The sequence below is a fragment of the Podarcis gaigeae genome (assembly GCF_964106915.1).
Source record: "Podarcis gaigeae genome assembly, chromosome: 7".
Lineage (NCBI taxonomy): Eukaryota > Metazoa > Chordata > Lepidosauria > Squamata > Lacertidae > Podarcis > Podarcis gaigeae.
This window is the reverse complement of record NC_139683.1, coordinates 68,724,401-68,743,483: the sequence shown is the minus strand read 5'-3', so window position 1 is coordinate 68,743,483 and position 19,083 is coordinate 68,724,401. Positions and strand designations below refer to the sequence as shown.

The window sequence follows — 19,083 nt, the reverse complement described above, 5'->3', positions numbered from 1 at the left end:
AGCAAGCAGGGCTAATAATATAGTCAATGTGCTACTTTCTCTTTTTAAAACAGTATCCTTAAAAACAACAGGAGCAACTTGCCATTTGGCTAGCTGGAAATAGCTTTTGATGGGACAGGACTGAGAAGAACAATGCAGTAAACAAACTCACTGAGATGTTCTAGCCAGCAAAGAGTGGTTAGGCATGATTCACGTTGACAGAGATTCAGCCTCGGAAATGGATTCCCCATTATTTGCCCCTTTGCTTAAAATTTTTATTTCTGTTGCAGCTTCATTCTGACCAGGATAAAGGAGACTCTACACTTAAATACATCCTTTCAGGAGATGGAGCAGGAGACCTCTTCATTATAAATGAGAAAACTGGAGATATACAGGCCACAAGGAGACTGGACAGGGAAGAGAAGCCTGTCTACATTCTCCGTGCTCAAGCTATCAACAAAAATACTGGAAAGCCAGTGGAGCCAGAGTCAGAGTTCATCATTAAGATCCATGACATCAATGACAACGAGCCACTGTTTACAAAGGACACTTACAATGCCAGCGTCCCAGAAATGTCTGATGTAGGTAGGTGTCATATCAGTCTATTATTATAACTATTGCTATTAGTATTAACATTATCATTTGTTTCAGAACTTTTATACCAAGAAAGTCTCAGGGCAGCTTATAGGAAAAAAGAAAAGAAATTGCATGCAATTAAAACAATTAAAAAACCAAGAAACAACAAGCAAGAATGTAATCATATACGCTTCTCGAAACCCCACTACACCCTAACGACATTGGCCTGATCACTGTTACATTAACCAACGAAAGTACGGTAACCAGAGAAAATTAAGAATCAAATGCCTGAGAGAAGAGGAAAGTTATCGTCTGGGGTTTTTGATGGTTTCCTTTTGAGCATAAAGGAGGGAGGGAAAACCACTAAAAATATCCTTTCTCTTGTTGAGCCCCAACCCGGGACTTCCAGCAACAGAGCACTTGGAGGAGGACCTGCAATGATGACGTCAGGGTCTGTGTAGGTTCACAAGGGAGGAGGTAATTCCATGTGGCACTGGGCTCCTGAGGTTTATAAGCCTTTACAGTGGATCCAAAGATAATGTAACTTTCAGGTTGCAAACCTGGAAGTGTAGACTTCTGGGTTTTGCCACATGCACAGAAGTGTTCTGCATGCCGCATGCATGCGCAGAAGCACTTTATCACGTTGCGCATGTGCGCAGAAGCGTCGCCTCATGTTGCAGACCTTTTGGGGTACATACGGACCCCTGGAACGAATTAAGTTCATATGCGGAGGGCCTACTGTATATATAAAACCAACACTTTGAATTGTGCCCAACAATGCAGAGTTCAGTTTTCACCTACTGGTCAAGGGACAAGTCCAGATTTGTGGATGCTACGCTAAAGTATGGTCAGGTATGGTCTATTTCTATACCATGCCTGTTAAGCATATGTTCATTCAGAAGTCCATTCCATTCCATTTCTGCATTAGGCTATGGATTCTTTTTTCAATCCACCAAAGCACTGCATTTCAATATGTATCTTGCTATAATGTTATCTCCATGTACACATTTCTAAGTGTATTCTATCCTAAAATGTGCCTATTAATGCCTTTCGGTATCGGTATTGCAAAACTTGGAGGTGTATGATATCCAAAGGATAATTATATTCTAATCAGCACACTTATCTGTGAGGTGTGGATCAACTAATATCACATTCACAGAAATCCAAACCCCAAAGCATCTCTACCTAGGCTCAATCCGCATGACCGCTTCCTCCTTTGTCAAAATAGGCACACACCTATTTATTCTATATTCCTGATAGACCATGTGAATTACGCCCTCACTGGTATGGAAAGTGTGAGAAAGAAGAGATAACGGGTAAAAACAAGTGATAATTTGCTAAGCGATAACTACCATGTGAGAAACTGGTTGGTTGTTATATCTCCCCTATGTGGTGCAGGGGTGGCCAATCCACAGCCCATGGGCAGCCTTGTGAAAGGTTTTTTTGTGCTCCCCAAGACTCCTTCCCAAATTTGTCTTTAAAAAAAAAACATTTGACTGCTCTTGTTGGAAGTGTGCTGTGATGCAAAAGGTTTTTGTGATCCCTCTTAAAAATCATCCTGTAAAAAATGCTTTAATGAAATTTAATAAAGAGTGTAAATGTTGTAGAACAGCTGAAGGACTATTCTGTGGGCAGGCAGCTCTCCTCACACCCACTTTTGTGCTTTGGAGATGTCCACTGTGACACTGTTAGCCATCCCTAGTGTGTAGTGAAAAGGATTGTTCCCTGGATGTGTACGCAATCAAAACAATTGGGGAATGAGATGTCTATTGCAAATTGCTACCTCCCCTCTTTTATGCATGCCACAGTAAATTGCCAGGTTCAATATCTACCAAGTATTCACCCCATTTACAGATATATGCTTCTGGCCTGAAACATGGAGGTGAGAACCATCCCTTCCCTCCCTAGTTGGTGCCCCGGGGTCAAATTGAATTAGCTGTTTGCCACGTAGATTGTCCTTGCATAATTGGACGTTACTTCACAAATAGATGGTGTCTACACTCATTGCCAAACCAGGACAGTGATGTGGGAGGAAATGATGCAAGTAGTTGCCCCCACCATGATCCCTAGCAGAACCTCTCACCACATCAGACACACTCACCTGCTATTTGCAACGGGAGGACATTTTGATCTGGACCATGCTGGAGGCAGTAGCAGCCACAACTACAGTGAGCTCCTAGCTGCGTTGCCTCTTCCCATCTCCTTCTTGGCAACCAGCAGTGACACGCAGCATTGGGGAGCCAGCTGGGCAATGCCATCCAACAGCACATCTCTCAAGAACACCTGTATCTCTGCTTACTGTACAAGGTATGCAAAAAAGGTAGCTGCAACAAATGATATTGCATTCAAGAGCAGCCCTTCAAAACTCACTGTGAATTTCAAACACCCACCATCATGAATCCCATTTCCACCTCTGGAGCAAACTCCTGAAATGGCACCTCTGTTGGAATCTGCAGGTACTAAGTTTATGCGGCTGGCTAGAAGCAAGAGCGACAATTTAAAGTGATGTCCTTTGGCAGAACAGCAAATATTTTTCTTTTCTTTTTTTATCATTGCAGGTACATTTGTCGTGCAAGTCACAGCAACTGATGCCGACGACCCTACGTATGGGAACAGCGCTCGAGTTGTCTACAGCATTCTCCAGGGGCAGCCATATTTTTCCGTCGAGTCTGAGTCAGGTCAGGAGACCTTAATCTGTCATTCTCTGACAACCTCCATAATTTAAAATGACGCGTTAAGTCAAGCTAGGACCTATTTGGTAAATTCTTCAAGGAAATTCTATTTGACTCAGTGCAGACTTTGAGAGGCCCGGTAGAGTGATAGATCTGTAAATATGACACATTATTTTAATATCTTAACCTAACAAAAACAGAACGGAGCCTGGATGGAAAGTCCTTTCCCCCCCAGTCCATCTAAAACAAACAAATACTAGGAATGTTTAGGATGTCTGCATCAAAAGCAGTGCTCAGCTCAGTCGTTTGGCTTTCATGAATAAAAATGGAGAGGGGACAATCTTTTTGTCTCTCAAGGGCAACCATCCATCAGGGGTAATGTGCTAGGGGCTGCAGGAAAGCAATTGGCAGAGCCATAGATGAAAGTGTTCTGGATTAACTAATCCAGAATAAAGATCACCCTGCTTCAATTTTCATCATGGATACTACCATGGCGGCGGGAGGGGGAGAGAGATTAAGGCAGCTTCACGAAGCACAGCAAGATACATGCAATGAGCTCAGTGGCCAGAGGTTGTCCATCTGTCAGCAGAAAGGAAAATAAGACTATGAAGGAGATGAATACTGCTTAATCACAGGTCCTTCAAAAAAAGATTGGAGGTATCGTTTTTATAATTCTGTGGCTCATACAGGAAACTGACGTGAAAGCCAGCTCAGCTTTGAAGTGGAAGGAGAAAGTGTGGTAGACAGATGCTGCTGACTTGTGAATAATAATAATAATAATAATAATAATAATAATAATAATAATATCTGAAATCTGGACAGGGAATTTTCTCTCTCTTATTTTATGCAAGCTTTCATTTTTGTAAATTTTACAACTACAAAGTTAGCAGTAAACTTACTTGTCTGCAATTTGGGGGGACAGTTCAGTTTCAGTTTGACAGAGTGAGGGTTACACCTTTGTCAAAGCCCACCTGAGCAGCTTCCAAAGCACCCAACAACCAGCTGTTTTGGGGGATATTTTAAAGTGCTACTCAAAGTCAATTTGCCCTGGCTGATGTGAAGGCGCATCAGTCCTGCTTGGTCCAGGTGTTTTGTTTCAACATCTGAAAGGAAGTGGAGGGGGAGCTTGCTTCTTTCGGCACCTTGCCCCTGATACATGCTTTGAAACCTCAATGTTGGGACTTCAAAGCACCCATCTGTTCATGCACATATTTTAATGTATGGTTCTATCTGCACACACTAGAGTGTAACATATTTTTTAAGGAGCCCAGTTTTTATAAACAGATGGGCAGTTTGCAAAGGCACCCTACATTTTAAAAAGCCAAATAGAATGACACTGATATTTTACCCCTCTGTTCAACTTCTTTTTCCCCCCCTCCTCCCAATACTGTTTCTACCTCTAAATATATAGAAAGAATGCTTGGGGACTTGCTATTTTCCCCATGGATTTCCTTTCAATTTAATGTTGTAGTACTATGTCTTTAATGAAGGCTTGCTTTCACCCCGATTGTCAAAATAAAAATTTCAAATAAGAAATGGGGGGAAGAAAACACACGCACATAAAGATGCAGGACAAAAAGCAATGGAGGGAAAAAAGTTATGCTCCCTTTTAGCTTCATGAAATGCTTTAGCATGGGGTTAATAGGTTGATGAAAGAACTGCATCAAACAGCAGTATATGCAAATAGCTTGAAGCTCTTTTCCATATTGTGCAAGTCACACAAGCAACAGACCCAGATACAATTTGACAAGGCTATAATTGAGTGCAGCAACTTGACAACACTTAAATATTTACATCGGGGTAAGTGCAACCGTTACTAGCGACTGTTGCCAAGAGGACAGAGTGGAGGTTTAGATTTATTACTTATTTTTTTTTGCAATTGTTCTAGGCAGCTTTTCCGTTCAATGCACACATAGACACAAAGCTACAAATAAAACATAACTCGTCTTTAAAATGTGGTGCACTACCCAAACGATTTAAAATAACACTAAGGATCACTTGCCATTCTTGACAGCAGCGGCAGTTGCGACCTGGTCCAGCCGTGGGCAAGCTGGGGAGCATGGCGTGGGGGTGGACACAAAAACCTCCCACTCAGTTGGCCAGTATCATAAGCTCCAGCCAGCAGCAGGGAGTGACAGGACTCCCCTACCTCTTTTGAACTTACATTGGCCAATCAGAGACCAGACTGCAAGTAGGAATTTGGAGACGGACCTGGCTAAGCCTGTTTCCACTCGGGTCCCTCCCCAAATCATCAAAGCTGGTTGCACCATCTTCCAGCAGCACAGTCAGCATCAGACATGCGTGCGGCACTCTGGCACTCTAACTTAAGCTTTTACAGGAAAAGTCAGTGACCTTCAATGGTGTCCTTAATTTTCTCATTCCCAGGCATCATCAAAACAGCTTTGCTGAACATGGATCGAGAAAACCGAGAGCAGTACCAAGTGGTCATCCAGGCAAAAGACATGGGAGGCCAGATGGGCGGATTGTCAGGAACCACCACGGTGAACATCACATTGACGGATGTCAATGACAACCCACCTCGTTTCCCCCAGAGTATGGAAGATTTAATCATTCTGCTTTATCTAGCTCAGTTCTGCAGTCCAGTGATGGGGATGCAAAGATACACAGCAAGCCTGGAATCTTCAAAATTAGAAGAGATGGGTGTTATTGAGGGGAGGGGGTTATACCTTTTGGTCGCAAATCTGTGAAAGCTTTTGGAAACCACCCAGCCTCACTACTGTTGACTATTGACAATTATTTCTCGGATTCATCTTCAGCTCTGTCTATGGTATTGTAATGTCCTATTTCAAAGAGTCAAGAGAAAGTACAGTGGTACCTTGGTTCTCGAACTTAATCCATTCCGGGAGTCCATTCGACTCCTGAAACAGTTCGAAAACCAACGTTCGGCTTCCAATTGGCTGCAGGAGCTTCCTGCACTCAAGCGGAAGCTGCATTGGACCTTTGGCTTCTGAAAAATGTTAGCAAACTGGAGCACTTGCTTCTGGGTTTGCGGTGTTCGGGAGCCGATTTGTTTGGGAGCCAAGCCGTTCGAGTACCAAGGTACCACTGTACACTGAAATCAATTTAATTAGGGGAATTTAGCCCAGTTCTTACATTGAGTACATTATAGTACATAGCTACTGGTTGTTTTGGGCTACATTCTTTCATTGGTTAAGCAGCCTTTGTGATATTTAGTATGATTCAGTGCTTGTCAGTTTGTCTAATCCTAGGCTCAAAGGCTACTGTTTTGCCGAGTACCATGGAAACCACCAATCATTTCAGAAAACTTCCCTGCCTGGGCAAACCCTGCACATTAGAAATAAGGCTAGGCTACTGACATATGGGATGTGGGTGGCGCTGTGGGTTAAACCACTATGCCGTTTGGCTTGCCGATTGAAAGTTCACGGTTCGAATCCCCGCGACGGGGTGAGCTCCCATTGTTCGGTCCCAGCTCCTTCCAACCTAGCAGTTCGAAAGCACTCAGTGCAAGTAGATAAATAGGTACCACTCCAAAGGTAAACAGTGTTTCCGTGTGCTGCTCTGGTTTGCCAGAAGTGGCTTAGTCATGCTGGCCACATGACCCAGAAGCTGTCTGCGGATAAATGCCGGCTCCCTCGGCCAGTAAAGCGAGATGAGCGCCGCAACCCCAGAGTCATTTGCGACTGGACTTAATTGTCAGTGGTCCCTTTACCTTTACTGACATACTAGCTTTCAACTAGCCACAAGATTTTGATGCATTCTGAAACGGTATTAGCAAAGAGAACTGCACCAAATACTTTTCTCTCCAAGGAAAATAATTCTAGATAAAAAAGTATGCCAGGTTTATATATTTGAAGATGTTGAGGGAGGCATTCCCCCAACTGAAGAATAACTCATAATATAGGGCAAACGTCAGCCTGCGGGTATGGACAGTAGGAAACTTCTGTTGACACGAGTAGGCCATAATTTGAGACTCGGCTCCATGGCCCAAAGAGAATTACACATCTCTGGCCAAGGGCATCTCACATGCTCTGAGACAATGATGCAGAAGCACAATGACCAAAAGGTCCCCGAGACAATATATTTGGGTCATTTGCAGTGCAGCAACTTAACATGAAGGGCTTTGGCTGTGTGTCGTCTTGTGTCGCTATGTCACATTGCACAATGGTGGTTTGCTGTTTCCTTATTCACTGTATTTGACATATGGATACTTTTGGTTTGCCATAATCCATCTGGCGAAAACAGCCCTGCGTGCATTGTGAAGGGAGGACTTGTTGAAATCAGTTCAAGGGGCGGGGAAAGAGAAAAATGCCTTGTAGGGGTTTGCGGTAGAATAAAGCAGACCTGATTTAAACAAGATACTGGGCTTCTTTAAAGCACTTATCCCTGCTAGGTTCCACACAGTTCTCAGCCTGTCAGGCAAGTGAATGGTTGGCAGGTAGGCCCGCAGGGTTCAATATTCCACAGATAGAGCAACCTGTTGTTACTGTGAGCTATCTGAGGAGCGAAGGTCAGAGTCAGTCACTTCATGGGGCTAGATAAGATACTATTGGCTCGCTGCATCACCTTCTCTGTGCTGAGTTGATAGCTGCAGTTGTTGTTTGACATCCATCTGTCTCGAGAGACAATGGAGTGCATCTCCAGGGGTCAAGTCAAACCAAAGTAACCTACCTGGGATGCAAACCAGGGCAGTGTGTATGGAGGTCCCAGACAGCAAGACCCGTTCTCAGCCTTATGGATATGATTGCAGTTCTGTACTCTAATCATGTGTGGGACTGTCATGCAAGCTAGCCATTCCCTTCACCTGCAGGCTGCCGTACAGGTGCAGGATTCCTCTTTCCTACCTTCATTTCCCCCCGTTTGATGAAGCGCCACAACACCAGCGCCTTTAAATCAGCACAAGGAAAGAGGAACCTTGAGCCATAAGGTGTTTACATGGCAAAAGCCAGAGGGAAACCGTACCGGTGTGCAGACTTTGCAGCTGAAGGGTGCATAGGTTAAGTCTGATGCCAGAACAAATAGAATGGTTAAGCACTTGCCTTTTGTATCACTTAGAATCTCCTTTGAATCAGGAATACAACAGGATGGCTCTATGAGAAAGTAGAAAGTCCTGCAAGCAACTTGGAGTGGCAGCAACCTAGGAGTCAATTTACTGGTGTGGATGCTGGTAGAGAATAGATGTAGGAAGAAAACCTCTAAGTGACTGGAGATTTTGGGGGAAATGCCCCAATAGCTGTGATTGTCTGGCTAAAGTTCCCCTGTCTTTATCTCTAGGTGCCTACCAGTTCAAAATCCATGAGTCTGCACCTCTCGATTCGCCGGTTGGCAGGATAAAGGCTACTGACGCTGATGTGGGTCAAAATGCAGAGATGGAATACAGCATCATCGAAGGGGACGGCTTAGAAATGTTTGGCGTCGTCACAGACAAGGCAACGCAGGAAGGCATCGTAACAGTGAAAAAGGTGCATGTTCTCAGATGTTTCCTTCTGGCTTTCAGCATGCTTTTGTCACATGCATTTTGTCTCCCACACATAGTTGTTAACACCCTTGTCAGTGCTCTGCAAAGGGTGGGGAAATAGCTTCAGAGGAAATATCTCACACTTTCGCATGACTGTCCAGATCGGATCAAGTGGCCCTGGGCAGCCCAGGCACACAGGCTGCCCTCCCCCCCCCCCGACACCTCCCTTCTCAACTCTGACTCATCACAAGCTATAGATCCTGCAGACTTCTTTCAGCCTGTGTCTAGAAGCTTCTTAAGCTTAAGTTTGGGTTTGATATCCCGCTTTATCACTACCCAAAGGAGTCTCAAAGCAGCTAACATTCTCCTTTCCCTTTCTCCCCCACAACAAACACTCTGTGAGGTGAGTGGGGCTGAGAGACTTTCAAAGAAGTGTGACTGGCCCAAGGTCACTCAGCAGCTGCATGTGGAGGAGCGGAGACGCCAATCCGGTTCACCAGATTATGAGTCCACCGCTCTTAACCACTACACCACACTGGCTCTTCTTCTTCATGCTGCAGCCCAGTGTTTATCACCACTATGAGATAATGCAAAATCTAACTCTATTTAGATGCTAAACATGGTTGGGTGGGCTAGCAAAATGGCGTTCACTTATATGAGAAGAAATAAAGGGGTGCATCCTTTGAGAACCTGCTTCTTGTCCTGTATAGCACCAGCTAATAAGGACCACGTTTGCTCCTGTCTGAGTCAACCCATCCTATGCCTTGTTTCTTGGTCACACTAGAGCATGAGGGATATTGTGACTGGGCATTTGATTAATTATGTGTTGGTTGTGGGCTTTTAAAAAATGGTGCCAATCGTGGTCACTAGATTGATGCTAGTTGTATTTGCTGGGTTGATTTCTGTTCTGGACCTGGGATAAAAATGTTACCAACAGAATTCTTTGACATCCCTAGGTGCAGCAGATCTGTTCTGTTAAATGGCAATCTGGCCTCTTTTACAGACCAGTTATTTTCTACATGTTACAAGGAGGGGATACATTTTAGAGACGCTGGCTAGGAATCTGCTCCGCTAGCCCCCACAAATTCTCAAAAACTGTGCCTTGTTGCATATGAAACATTTTGAAATTAAACACTCTGAAAAGCTGGGTAAAGTTAATATCACATCTACTGCAAAAGCATATTAGAGCTCTGTGTACCTATGTATTTCCCCTCTACAATGCAATTAATAATTCTATTCGGGTACCTTCTGACTTTCTCTTTTGTTGTGTCTCTTTTTTTAAAGAGCAGAGCCTTATAAGATCCTGAGTGGGAACTACTAAAATGACACCTTCGTTGTCAGAAAGCATTTCACTAATCTCATTTACGAGCAACTTATCTAGCAAGCTTGATAAGGTTACAGATATCAGCCCGCATCAATTCAAACTTAGCCAACACGAAAAAGACATTGTGTAGAGTCTCAAACACGGACTTTGCCTGTAGATCTCTGCACAACACCCGTCATTACTTGTTCATACATAAATGCCTCATAGGACTTGACCCTGATATCACTCAATTTTCTGTTTGTGTCTGGTTCTGAAAAATAATGCTTTGGCCAGGTTTCATACAGTACAGGGGATAAAAAAATGAAGAGGCATGGTTTGTCTCCTTTCCACCTAAATTGCTTGTGATGTTTCTTCTGTACCCTCAGGATTTCACGATGTAGTCAAATCTAATTGCAACTACATCACGCACAATTCCCCCCACTTCCTCGAGCAATAGGAAATTCTAGGGGCAGCCTCTGTGGGGGCTGATTACATGTGAGGAGAGAGCACTGGAAGCTTGTGGCATTTTGGCAATATCTGTTTATGCATTGAACATAGTGGCGGGAAGAAAAGCCCCATAGTCAGAAAGAGCCTGCCTATAAAGCAACATCAGTTCCCCCAAAAGCAAACAGCTTCTATTTGAAACTAGGGGTGGGAGAGAAATTCAACTCAGTTTGCATTTAAAGGCGAACTTACCAAATCTGCAGTTCCCAAAACAATATGGAAACCAAACACGGTCATCCATCAAAAGTTGTGCTTTGCTGTGTGCTTTTGCAATGCCAGGGAGCGTGTACAGATATACAGTAGTACCTTGGGTTAAGAACTTAATTCGTTCTGGAGGTCTGTTCTTAACCTGAAGCACCACTTTAGCTAATGAGGCCTCCCGCTGCTGTCGCGCCGCCGGAGCACGATTTCTGTTCTCATCCTGAAGCAAAGTTCTTAATCCGAGGTACTATTTCTGGGTTAGTGGAGTCTGTAACCTGAAGTGTCTGTAACCTGAAGCGTATGTAACTCGAGATACCACTGTACATATATAAAAGTGTGCATAAAAATGCGCACATTTGTGAAACTAACATACGAAAATATAGCGCATTAGGGAAATTTGCTTTGAAAAACGGTGCCTCTTAAGCAAACATGCATACTGTGAGAAACTCACACAAAAGTGCTGATGAATTTTCATGACAACTTTTTTATTTTAGAAATCCCAAAGTGATGTTGAAATGTGGGGAACGGAAATTAAGATTGGAAAAATGAGAAACGGGGATAATTGGAAATTGAAGGATATATCCACTCCTACCTGGAGTGTTTCCTTCTTTCCCCCCAAGACTCCTTCATCCTCTCAGCTACAAAACTCATATTCTTTCCTCTTTAACTGGCTGCACTGCAACTAATAGCCACTTCTCCAGCTCGCAACAGAGCATCAGGACTGTCTGTGCTGTTAGGCAGAGTGAGGAAGCCATCTAAAAAACCCCAACAACCCTGATTTGAGGGTGTAATGAAAGGGCAGCGAATTGTCAGTTGTTTCATTTATTACTATTGTATTTTTTACTGCCAGGGCATGAGAGAAGTACCTGAGGGGTTGTTGCCTCAGGTGCCAAAATAACTTAGCCAGGTTTTGCACACTATATACATTGAATGGTGAGGCAGAGGTGGGGAAGCAGGGACACCAATTGCTGTTCTTCCTGAGGCAGCAAAATATCTTGGGGTAGCCCTGCCAACCACATGGGCTGTGTCCGAGCTCAGTAGACACCGTCAAAGCTCACGAAGAAAAGTCTGGCAGACGTCAAGTGCTATTGAGCAACCATCCACAGCTAGTTCCAGAAACATCGACTGACCCGTCAGCACTCATTAACAAGCAATGAAGTAAAACAAATGGCGGTTTTCTCTTCCCTTGACACAACACAACAGCATCCTCGCTACGCTCTTTTACCGAACGCCACGCTACATTGGTTTTGACTTCACATAACATAGTTGCATTTCCAGTGAAGAACGGCTTTCAAAACACAACTGCCCCCCAAATTGTGTCCCCTTTTCAGGTAGGGGCTTTGAGGGAAACGAACGTCAGTTCAGAATGGGTGATTTATTTTCTCATCTGCAAGGAAGTGTGGGAAGGCAACATGTTGGGCAAACACATTTGGGAAGTGTCAGAATGGGAAGGCAGGAATGTTCCAACAGAAATGAGGTCATTAATGACTTCTAAAAAGTGCAGGATCGGAGGACAAACCTCTTGTCTCACAGCAGCACATTATCTCTGGACATTAGAAAGATTTCCGAAGTTGCCATTGTATATTTTCTTCTTCCCAAGGCATAAATGGGGCAATTGTTTGAAGTGGGAGTGCTTGAATACGGAAACACCTCTGCCCAACTTTGAGCAGTCCCAATTCAAGCAAACACACCTTCCTTCTGGAGCAGGCCCTTCTTCAAGCTGGGGCTCAAATGTACAGAAGTGTTGTCCTTTGAAGAAGGTAGTAGATGGAGGAGGACTCTCTGCTAAAGGTTGATGAGCAACTTCATTGCCCCTTCTGCTCTCCCGCCTTGTGGTTCTTTATATTTACACCAGACACCCTCTCTCCTCTTTAAAATAGGGCACATAACCATCCTACCTCTGAGGCCGAAATCCTGGATACACTTACTCAGGCGTATGTACCATTGAAAACAGTAGGGTTCCCTTCTGAGCGAACATGCATTGAATTGCAGTGCAAATGTTTGTTTTGAAGTGCATAACGCTCTCATTCCACGCATTTCAGTCTGCCTCTTTGAATGTCAGGTCTCCCAGGAAAGCTGTTATCAGCTTTCTATTTAACATGTGCATTTTCTGCTCCTAGGCTTTGGATTTTGAAAAGAAGAGACAGTTCACTGTGAAAGTGGAGGCAAGCAATCCTCACGTGGACCCCAGATTCCTCTATCTGGGACCCTTCAAAGACATTACGACTGTCAGAATTGTGGTGGAGGATGTAGACGAACCTCCAGTGTTCAGCAGGCCAGCCTACGTATTTGAAGTGAAGGAAGATGTCCAGATAAACACTGTCATAGGAACCGTGACTGCCCGGGACCCTGACGTTGCAAAGAATCCTATCAAGTAAGCATAGACTTTTTGCATAGAGGTTTTTGTTTTATCTCTGAACTTAGCATGTTGGGGTCGGGGAGGTTAATGCCAATATCTTACTACTGTTGAGAATGACATAGTTGGTATAGCTAGATGTTATTTCAGCTGTTGTTTTTTAAAGTAACTTTTATTTGGTTTTACAAAATCAATCACACAATTAACATACTTGAAAACATTAAAAATAAAACAAGATTCTTTCGAATCTTAGGATTTCCCTCCTCCCCTCCATAGATTCTTTAAATACCTTTGTCAACTGCATATAATAGTTCACCCAAATTACAGTCCTCTATTGTTTCCAAAGTCTTTGTAACATTGCAAGAGTTATTTAGAGCCTGCCAAAGAGTTCAAGTGTTTACAGTATTCTTTCAAATGCAATCTGTATTCATCCCAATCTCTATTGAAGTTCTGATCTTGCTGATTTTCCCTGTCAATCTCGCCATCTCTGCGTAATCTAGCAGTTTCATCTGCCAGTCCGCCTTCATGGGCATCTTGTCATCTTTCCATTTCTGAGCAAGCAGCATCCTTGCAGCCGTAGTAGCGTACATGAACAGTCTTTTCAATTCCTAAGAGAAAGGCTTCTGGTCTAGCTAGGTTTTATTTCTGGGTCTGCCCTGTGAGACTTCTTCCGATTCTTTCATCACAGAATACATAAGAAGCGCTTGTCTTAGCTCCAGGGAAGTGCTGTTCACAGCTCAGCTCGGCCACAGCAGGCAGAGCTCGCTTCTGCGATGTAGGCAGGCAGGGGGATGTTCCTCCCACCTTTGCCAACCACACCTGCTTCAGGAGACTCTTTTGCAGGTGGCACAGCCAATTGCGGAGGAGTCTGTGGGCATGGCTCAGGGAGCAGACCAGAGGGTACTGCTTTGCCTCACAGTCTTCCCTCTGATCTGCTCCATGGAAATATAAGCGTGCCACTCCCGTGCCTCGGCGGCAGTTCCCTTCCAGATTTCAGAAGAGAAGGGCACCAGGCACAACAGAGGAGGAGGAGAATTTATTTTTTACATGGACAACAGTGGTGGCTTGCTGGGCCTCTGAAGCAGCTGAAGAAAGTGGGAGAAAGATGAAAGAGAGAGACGGAGAGAAGGTACCAAGAGCTTCACTAAGTAGGGAGCAGCTGGGGCATGGCTAGATGTGTGGCTTGCTATGAAGTGCTTTGGTCGCCATTGGAGAGGCAGGGAGGAATGTTCCCTTCAGGACAACTGGCCGATCTGGAAATACTGCCTGCCTCAAAGCAACTGTCACAACTTGATGGTGGACAAGGTGTTGAGAATGGATCCTTAGACTAAGCGAGCACCACAAAAGCAGGGCAATCCCATTAAAGGGAGCATGGGGGAAGAGCTTCTTGTCCAGACACCCAGCTCAGGGGTTGATGGGCCATAGAACCCCCAAAATGGTGGTCACGGGCATTGATGCACATCAAAGGGCAACCTGTAACCTTGGCCAACCGTGCCAATCGACAAACAGCAGGCGGACAGTTTGCTTTCAGGATATCAATATAATGGCAACCATTAAGGAGATGTTTCCATTATTTTTGTTAGAACGTAAATACAGAAGCAGCTTTTTGGAGTGTTCATCGGCAACTATTAGCGAGATGTTATTTATTTAAAAATTGAACGAATGAAGGCAAGAAGCGAGTGAGGAGTGGCAGCCAGGGAGAGCTTGGCAATGCTTGTGTTCTATTGAAGTAAATGGAGTTGAAGCATAAGGTTAAGTGTTGAACAAAATGCTGTTGAACACAATGGCACACTTCCAGAGGTACAATTTCCTGTACTCTCAGTCTGGTGCAGAAAGACAGGAAGCCATCAAAGCAGGTACAATACAGGGAGCCAACAAAGTAGATACCTTTGGAATATATATCATTATCATTATTATCATTCTATCTATTACCAACCTTTTACTGGAAGGTCTCAGGGGCCCCCTATCTGCTTTGTGGAAAAAACCACTTGAGGGTATGTCCGGCCAAATGTGTTGGGCCACTGAGAAGGGAGCAGGTGATGCTGTGGTCTAAACCACTGAGCCTCTTGGACTTGCTGATCAGAAGGTTGGCGGTTCGAATCTGCATGACAGGGCAAGCTCCCATTGCTCTATCCCAGCTTCTGCCAACCAAGCATTTCGAAAGCACATCAGTGCAAGTAAATAAATAGGTACCACTGCAGCGGGAAGGTAAACAGCATTTCTATGCGCTCTGACTTCCATCACGGTGTCCCATTGCACCAGAAGCCGTTTAAACATGCTGGCCACATGACCCAGAAAGCTGTCTGTGGACAAATGCCGGCTCCCTCAGCCTGAAAAGTGAGATGAGCACCATATCCCATGGTCACCTTTCATTGGACTTAGCAGTCCAGGGGTCCTTTACCTTTTTTACACTGAGATGGTCCAATGATTGTCCTGGAGGGCATGAACTCCCAAGCCAGCCCATTTGAGGCAGCCTCAGCATATTGGAAGTTCCCCAGCACCACTATGAAAGGGTTCTCTAAAACCACATCCTATATTACCTTCGCCAGCACACTTAGGGATGGTTTGCACCATCCTACACACACACACACACAAACAAACAAACAAAAACCCATTCTCTCTCTCTGGCCCAACACCACCAATAATCCCTCTAGTGCAGACACAGGATGGATTGTCCACCTCGAGACAGTCTCAACTCCCCTCCCTACCCTGAACTTCAAAGTTGCTACGCCAAGTACCAGGCCCCAGATCATCTGCTCAGGTCCCAGTTATGCACACAGGTACTATTTTTTTGGTGTGTGGGGGGCGGGGGGGAGGTCCCATCACACAGTGAACCAAACTACAGTGGTACCTCCGGTAGAGGTCCATTCTTAACCTGAAACTGTTCTTAACCTGAGACACCACTTTAGCTAATAGGGCCTCCCGCTGCCGCCGCGCCGCCACAGCACGATTTCTCTTCTCATCCTGAAGCAAAGTTCTTAACCCAAGGTACTATTTCTGGGTTAGCAGAGTCTGTAACCTGAAGGGTCTGTGACCTGAAGCATCTGTACCCTGAGGTACCACTGTATACAGATCTCACAGCCTACATCAGCAGCGTTGACAGGTGAGAGCAGACTGGAAGGCCAGATCAGGCTGATGGCTTTGGCAAACAAATGTGTGCCTGGCTTACGTCTGCTTTCCCCACTCAACCATTCACTTAGGCATGCCCTATACCAGGGCTCCTCACCCTGTTGCCCTGCAGATGTTTGGGGCTAGAACTCCCACAAGCACCATGTTTCCTGAGGCTGATGGGAACTGTAGTCCAAGACATCTTCAGGGCACCAAGCCCTGTTCTGTCTTGGTGTGGCTAGAAACCTCACTCCCTTTTTGTTGTGTCCATACTCCTTTGTTGCCTCTGAGCTGTTCTTCCTGCATCTGTGGTATGTACACTCAGGTTGCTTTCTCACCTTGCAAAGGTGCTCACCAACACCTCTCCCTCCATCTTTCTACTCAGTCGTGGGTGGGAGCTGATAGAAGAAAGATACAGGAGAAGAGAGGCAAAATGAGGCCGAGGAGTGTGTGTTTGGATGGAGATGCACAGCAACAGAAAGCATCAAAGGTAGCCTCTCTGGACATGCCTCTGGAACCTAAATGCTGTGCAGGAGTGGAGAGAAAGTGAGCAGGACCGTGCTACCACCCAAACTGCTTGCCTATGTTAGCCTGAAGGGCTTTTCTGGTGCCTCCTCTCCTAGCATCTTCCAAGATCCGCAAGCCTAGATTAGGACTGCCTCGTCTTGACAGTGATTCCCCCCCACACACACCATCATGAGTGTAAATGCTAACTCTAACTTTCCCTTGCAGCTTGGGGGAGTATGCAATTAGACTGTTATATGTTCTACTTGTCACTTACTTGTCAGGTTCCCCTGACAGTTAGAAATAAAACCTTCAGACACTTGATGTTACATTGAAAACCCTCAATTTTTTCCACTTGACTGTAGCTTTAAAAAGAAAAACCTTAGCACAGAGCACTGTCAGCTTGAAAGCCCTTTGATCTCCCATTAAAGAATGCTTCATAATGTCATTATGAAGATGCTTAGCATGTGTGTGAGAGGAAATTCACACATGCATTCCTCAGTGGCCCACAAATGTTCTTGGCTTGCAGTTGCATTAAATACAGGGATGCTGCATTGAAGAAAGCAATTAGGGGAAGATCTCCGAGGAGCAGATTTTGTAAAAAGTATGCCTTTGGCACTAGCAGATTGAGTGACACTTACATTTGTCAATAGAGTAACATTTTAGTCACTGATTCCCCTCGCCTGCCTGGATGCTGAGTGACATTCCAGATGAATAAATGCATTCAGATGTACAACTATCACAATATTAGAGCTGACAGTTTTCAGTCTTGACTCCAACGAGGCTCTAGTCCCATTAAGACCTCATGGAGACTGTGGCCCAAGAGGCGCTGGCACATACTAGCAACCGCAGTCTCCACACCATCTTCCTTCCCTCCAATGTTTGCCATACAGAAAACCTGCCGTCTCCCATGTCAACCAGGCATTGCAAAGGAGCTGAGATTAGTCGCAATCATCCCTGCCTACGCCTGAATAAACTTGGATATGCCAACACTTCAACCAAATGCTGCAGCTGTTTCATTTAACAACCACTTGGTGTGCATACAGTAGCAGGGGGTTGTGTTTACCTGCGGAAAACTTTGCTTGTTGATCTCTGCACGTCAATAAAGCATCAGAACAGACCATACCATTTTCGTCCGGTTGGTTTGCAACCATCCTTATCTGTCAGGCTACACAGAAAGGGACCGTCGCCTTGTCTGCCACTGTGAGGGATTGAAAAGGGATTTGGCAAAGAGAGTGGATGGGCAGTTCTCCGCTGAGTGGGGCTCTGAGAATTCCAGGACAACAAGGACTCCTGTCCGGCAAATTCAAAATACTGCAGCATATATAACAAAACAGTTGATCCATCTCGGGTAGCCTGTTAGCACGTCATCTAATCTAAGGTAGCACTTTTGTCCTTGAGAGCAGTTCAGCCCATGAACTCTGCACGTTTAAAGGATGCTACGTTGTCATTCAATCAGTATCACAAGATGTACCTGCAAGAAAATATTGCAGTGTGGGGTATTCCTGCTCAGTATGCCAATCAGCTATGCCTTCTTTCAGGATATGATATTCCGTTTCCCTGCCTCTCTACCTCATGTTTTCCTTATCCAATATGCTGTGCCCAGTCACTGGACCATTCGTGGTGGGGTGGGGTGGGAGGTCCACATACAACTCCTGGCATAATGGTTTGTTCTGCTTCTGCAAACCTCAGTTTCTCCAAGTATGCAGATATCTCCCTCTTGATACCAGGAGCCATGTTCTTGCTACATAGCTGTCCTAATTCAGCACTTGAGTTTGCTGCTGCTGTATACAAGCAGGACCCAACCTCAAAATTTTGCAGTGCATACTGTGCACGAAATAGCATGTGTATGTACCTCGGGACTGGAAAGTATCTGATATAACAAAAAAATTAAACGGCAATCCTGGAAATTGCAGGCTGGTTAGCACCATAATCTCTAAGCAATGTTCCTGGAACGTAAGTGATGTGAACATTGCACAGCCTTGCCTTATGACACCCGTGTATTTCTTATTTATATGTATTAAGGACTTAGTGACGGCATCTTCATATATTTGTTAACATTCTAGCTTATCAATTTCCCCAAGTTTGAAGGGAATAAAGCCCCGAAATCTGACATACACGCACCAGTAATTTCATTAAAGAAATGTAAAAAATGAGTTTGATGTTGTCGACTTAATTTTTAATAGGCTATGATCCGCAAGTCAAAGTCACCACCAATTCAACATAATTAGCAGCCCTTGATCAAAAGAGACCTGGGATTATTTAAATGGAATGAAAGCAATGAGAAGGGTAGCCTATTAAAAGCATTCTTCTAGGTCAGGGTTAACAATGTAATTAGGATATACTTTTAACTACTACAACCTTGTCTTGTATTCTTTCTGAATGAGAAAAATAATTTAGAACTAGCATTTTGCCAAACCTTGGTGTTACCTATTAGTACTGT

The 19,083-nt window shown here is 44.5% G+C and overlaps 1 protein-coding gene across 1 annotated transcript in view; it reads left to right on the top strand.

The window, feature by feature from the left end:
- The window catches only part of CDH6 (cadherin 6), a 165,906-nt gene that overhangs the window by 118,554 nt on the left and 28,269 nt on the right, over positions 1–19,083 (top strand). The window contains exons 3-7 of the mRNA XM_083747253.1: positions 270–564; positions 3,114–3,233; positions 5,613–5,780; positions 8,481–8,668; positions 12,793–13,046. Of these exons, the coding sequence (XP_083603379.1) occupies positions 270–564; positions 3,114–3,233; positions 5,613–5,780; positions 8,481–8,668; positions 12,793–13,046 (1,025 nt within the window). The remainder of the gene's footprint in view (positions 1–269; positions 565–3,113; positions 3,234–5,612; positions 5,781–8,480; positions 8,669–12,792; positions 13,047–19,083) is intronic.